The 5000-nt window shown below is 45.9% G+C and overlaps 1 protein-coding gene across 1 annotated transcript in view; it reads left to right on the top strand.

Moving 5' to 3' along the window:
- LOC134435020 (MAM domain-containing glycosylphosphatidylinositol anchor protein 1) overlaps positions 1-3247 on the top strand; it is a 367713-nt gene extending 364466 nt beyond the window's left edge. Inside the window, exon 18 of the mRNA XM_063183748.1 lies at positions 3136-3247. Within this exon, the coding sequence (XP_063039818.1) occupies positions 3136-3233 (98 nt within the window). The 3' untranslated portion in view covers positions 3234-3247. The remainder of the gene's footprint in view (positions 1-3135) is intronic.
- Positions 3248-5000: the final 1753 nt, after the last annotated feature.

Raw genomic sequence — 5000 nt, forward strand, 5'->3', positions numbered from 1 at the left:
AGAGAGAGAGAGAGGGAGAGAGTGTCTATGTCTCTGTGTCTGTGCCTGTAAAAGTGTGCGTAAAAGTGTCCACATGTTTATGTTTGCAGGGGATTTGAGGGCATGGTGTGAGTGAGGGCATGTTGTAGGGCACATACTGAGGAGTAAAGTAGATTGTGAGTGGGAGTGGGAGTGGGAGTGGGAGTGGGAGTGGGAGTGGGAGTGGGAGTGGGAGTGGGAGTGGGAGTGGGAGTGGGAGTGGGAGGGTGCAAAATGAGTTTCATCCAGCCCCACAGCTGCCCACAGATGTGTCCTGCTGAGGAGAGTTCCCGATGTCCGGGTTTTTCCATTTGGGGAACAAAGCACAAATCTAGCCAAAGTCAGCATGGGACACTAAGAATAGATTAGGAATATGCACACACACGTGGCAGCATGTGAGCACACACACACACTTGAAATTTATCAATAGAAACACAAATACACACATGGATATTCGCATCCACAAGGGTGTTCGCACATACACACACATGCATGCACAGATGAACGCACGCACGCACGCACACAAACACAAACACACACACGCGCGCACGCTCGCACACACACACACAAAACGCACACGCACACGCGCGCGCGCACACACACACACACACACACACACACACACACACACACACACACACACACACACACACACACACACACACAGAAAAAGAAAAACAGGACTGTATAGTCCTTCATCTCTCTGTCCATGGCCGGTTGCTGTTGCTAGCATACAAAAGACCTTCAACAGAGATATCCTTGCTGTTTCTATGGAGAGGAGGCAGACATGGCCGTAACTACCATTAAGGACACAGAGGTCATGTCCTCTGTATTTTTGTCAATGATAAGTGCAGTCTGTATACAATACCCCCATTTATCCTCAAGGCAGTGATTAATGAAAAGAAACTTAAGAGTTTGACTGAAGTGTTCGAATCATTCTAAATGTACCGTATGCTGTACGGCATGCAGTATTTGACCAGAGTATTTGAGAATGTCTGTTTACGGCACTGGAGGCAGGAAAAGGTTTACTCTGCTCACATTGATTTTCCTGCCAGCTGGGACATCTCATGAATTCATATAGATCCCTCTAAACACGATACACTGGTTCCCTCATTTATTAAAATTGGCAAGCAGATGAAATACTAACAGAAAGAAAAGTCCATTCCATGTCTGAGATGACTGTTTGTGTGTGTGTGTGTGTGTGTGTGTGTGTGTGTGTGTGTGTGTGTGTGTGTGTGTGTGTGTGTGTGTGTGTGTGTGTGTGTGTGTGTGTGTGTGTGTGTGTGTCTGTCTGTATGTGTGTGTGTGTGTGCGCGCGCTTTCGGGCGTGTGCGTGTGTGTGTGTAAGACACAGACAATGAAAAGCACACACATACACGCAGACATGGTCACACACAAACACACACACACATACAGACAGAGAGAGAAATGCAAACACCTAAATGAATTTCTCGTCCTCAAACACAAACGCCATGACTAATAGACCAACAATTCACTTATCACGCCGCTCTGAAACATAATCCATTATAATTGCCCTTTTCTCCACATGACTCATCTTCCCCCTCGCGTTGTCACTTTGTCTTAGTAAGCGCCTTTGATTCCACGCTTAGTCTGAACTACAACTCACACCTTAACCAGACAAGTCGTCCGATGATGACATCAGTAGCAATGTCTTGTTGCCCAAATCAAGATCTTCACAAGCTGGATAAGCGAGGGAGGGCCTATTTAACCAATCAAACGCAAGGAGGACCGGAGGAGGAACCAGAGGCTCCGCTTCAGTCTTCAGTCAGACAGGGGCCTCCTACACACCCTCATCCATCCTTCCGCTTTTACTATTTTAGCTTCTCTTTGTCTGTCTTTCTTTCTTGTCCTCTCACTGTGTTCATGCCTCTCTTTCAGCCTGCCAGTCTGTCATTTCTTTCTTCCATTCTTTCTTTCTTTCTTTCTTTCTTTCTTTCTTTCTTTCTTTCTTTCTTTCTTTCTTTCTTTCTTTCTTTCTTTCTTTCTTTCTTTCTTTCTGTGCATGTCTTTCTTTGTTTCTTCAATTCGTTAATTCAATCTTTCATTCATTCCATCTTTCTTTCTTTCTTTTTTTTCGTTCTTCCTCTCTCTCTGCTGTCTCATTCTTCTTCCCTGTTTTTCAGTGTCATCTTTCCACCGGAGTCAGACCTCTTCTCCTGCTGTGTCTTTGAGCATGAATACAGAGTTTAAAGCCCTGAGTCAGGCTTTTCACGCACCGCCCGCCCCCCATAGGGTCATACACAAAAGCAATTTGTTTTAGACCCATTTATTTATGGAGGGGATTACACAGACAGGATGCTGTGCTAGACCATGGGGCATGTGTGTGTGCGTGCGTGCGTGCGTGCGTGCGTGCGTGCGTGCATGTGTGTGTGCGTGCTTACGTGCGTGCATGCGTGCATGTGCGCGCGCGTGTGTGCGTGTGTGTGTGCAGGGTGGTTATCTAATGAGACATGACAGTGCTGACTGGTTGACTGGCTGACTGATGCGGTCAGGTGTTTTATCCTTATCTGTCAAAGTACTGCAAACACCACTTCAGAGATGCAAGTGCTCCTTGTGATGTCTGTGTGGTTTACTGTAATGTGTTTCCTTTCAAAATAGAAATGTGAGTCAGACAGAGAGAGACAAACGTGGACTAGATAGATAGATAGATAGATAGATAGATAGATAGATAGATAGATAGATAGATAGATAGATAGATAGATAGATAGATAGATAGATAGATAGAAATGAACTCATCCCGTTTCTTGTGATGGCTGTGTGGTTTAATGTGATTCCTTTCAAAATAAAAATGAGAGTCAGACAGAGAAAGACAGACATGAACTAGAGAGAGGAGAGAGAGAGAGAGAGAGAGAGAGAGAGAGAGAGAGAGAGAGAGAGAGAGAGAGAGAGAGACAGAGAGAGAGAGAGAGATAGAAATAGAAATGAACTCGTCTCAATTCTTGTCTATGTGGTTTAATGTGTTTCCTTTCAAAATAAAAAAGGAGAGTCAGACATGAGCAAGAAAGAGGGAGAGAGAGAGAGAGAAAGAAAGAGAGAGAGAGAAAGAAAGAAATAGAAATGAACTCATCCCGATTCTTCTCTGCTTGTGTCTACCAGCTGTCGTCGCTGGAAGGGCAGCAGCATCTCGGCCTGCTCTGGTGGCATCTCTGCTGACTCTGGTCACCTGGTCCTGTCTGCTGTCCTTCTCCAGATGATGACGACGACGACGACGACGGTGATGTTAATGACAAAGATGATGAAGATCACAAGTCAAGATGGAGAAGACAATGATGACATCCTTCCACACAAGCCTCCTCAATTCCTCAACCCCACCCCACCAACACCACAACCCCAAACCCAGAAATGGAGACAGATCCCCCCTCTGTCTTCTCCCTATCCTCCCTCTCTCTGTCCTTCCTCACCACTGCTTTCTTTCTCTTCATCCACACAGCGGGTATTTCCCTCCTTTCTCCCGATCCTCTTCACACCCACGCCCTCTCACAGTCACTCTCATCCTGTCTACGAATGTCTTTTTGAAGTAGCTGGGTACACACCCCAGCTCTCACACCTTACTCTCCTTTCCTTTCCTCTGTTTACTGTTCTCTCTCTCCTCTTCTCCTCTCCTCCTCTCCCCATCACTAACATCCAGACCTCGTCATTCGTCCAGTAATAAGGGTGAGCATTTGCAGAACCATACACCCGTATAAGACGGTGTGCCTGTGCTTGCATCGACTTTGCCCTGCTTTGGCGACCCCCCCCCCACCTATTTGTTCTTGTGTGTAACTGTCATATACTCTCTCCCACATAAACCCTGCCTAGCCTAGCGTCACGCAAGCCATAATCATGTAGCCTATCGCTATCTTTTTTACTCTCACTTCACAAGACTAAGGACCCCCACCCCTCACCCCATTACACACACCTTGTCAAACCGCCAAAACATCACCCCTGACCCCCAACCCTCAATCCTCGACCCCCAATTCCACCATCAAATGGACCCTCTTCCCATCCACGGCAGAAACACCCCTCCCTTCTGTCTCGGACACACCAAAGTGTCGAAGAACACTCAACCAAAGATGTTGATGGGACTCTGTTGTTGGTAAATGGTCGGTGAATGGCTGGCTGGCTGTAAGAGTTGGTAGGTATGTGGGTGGATGTTGTGAAAGAAGACAGGGACACCTTCCCCCCGCCACCCCCACCCTTGCCTCATCAGCCCTGCCCTGCAGAAGCACCAGCCCCCTGGGGACAGACAGACCTCAGGGATGGCCGGACGAGAGAACCAGACAGCTAGAAGGTAGAAAGTCAACCAAGTGTGTAATGGAAGGAAGAAGGGCAAAGCAAGGATGGATGGACAGACGGATGGAATAATGATGGACAGAATTTTTTCTTGCCTCTGATTTGTGTGGTGAAAGAAAGGTAAACCGGAAAAGGATTTTTCCCTGTACAGTACTTTTATCTGTATAAGATATATTACAACAGTAACTTCGGAAAACATGTCAACAGGTCAACAACTCAAAAAGAAAAGAAACATCAACAAACAACTTATTGACATGAATAACTTTGCAGATTGCATAGAAATCAAACTGAAGAAGCACAACTTTATATCCTTTGGTTGTTTTTTATCATTTCATTTGTTTTGTTTTTCCGTTTCCTTGTATGGTGTTCTCTTGTGTGATTTAGCTTGCTCCAGTGGGCACAATTTATCCGTCTGCTTTCCTTACGAGCCGTGTTGGTTTTGAGAGACTGTTACAGGCACAGACACCGTCATGAAGTAAAGAGGAGGTAAAAATGGACAAGAAAGTCTTTCTGGTCCTTGTTGGACATATTGTGAAAAGCGGGGCAAATGGAAGAATCGGGACAAAGGACTAGTCCCTAAATTGGAATGAGGACTGCAGATATCCAGACATCTTCGGAACTCACACGGGACAGGAACCATGGCATTTGAATATTGGATATTTGAACCTTTTGATTGAACAATGGCTTGA

The sequence above is a fragment of the Engraulis encrasicolus genome, chromosome 19, assembly GCF_034702125.1.
Source record: "Engraulis encrasicolus isolate BLACKSEA-1 chromosome 19, IST_EnEncr_1.0, whole genome shotgun sequence".
Lineage (NCBI taxonomy): Eukaryota > Metazoa > Chordata > Actinopteri > Clupeiformes > Engraulidae > Engraulis > Engraulis encrasicolus.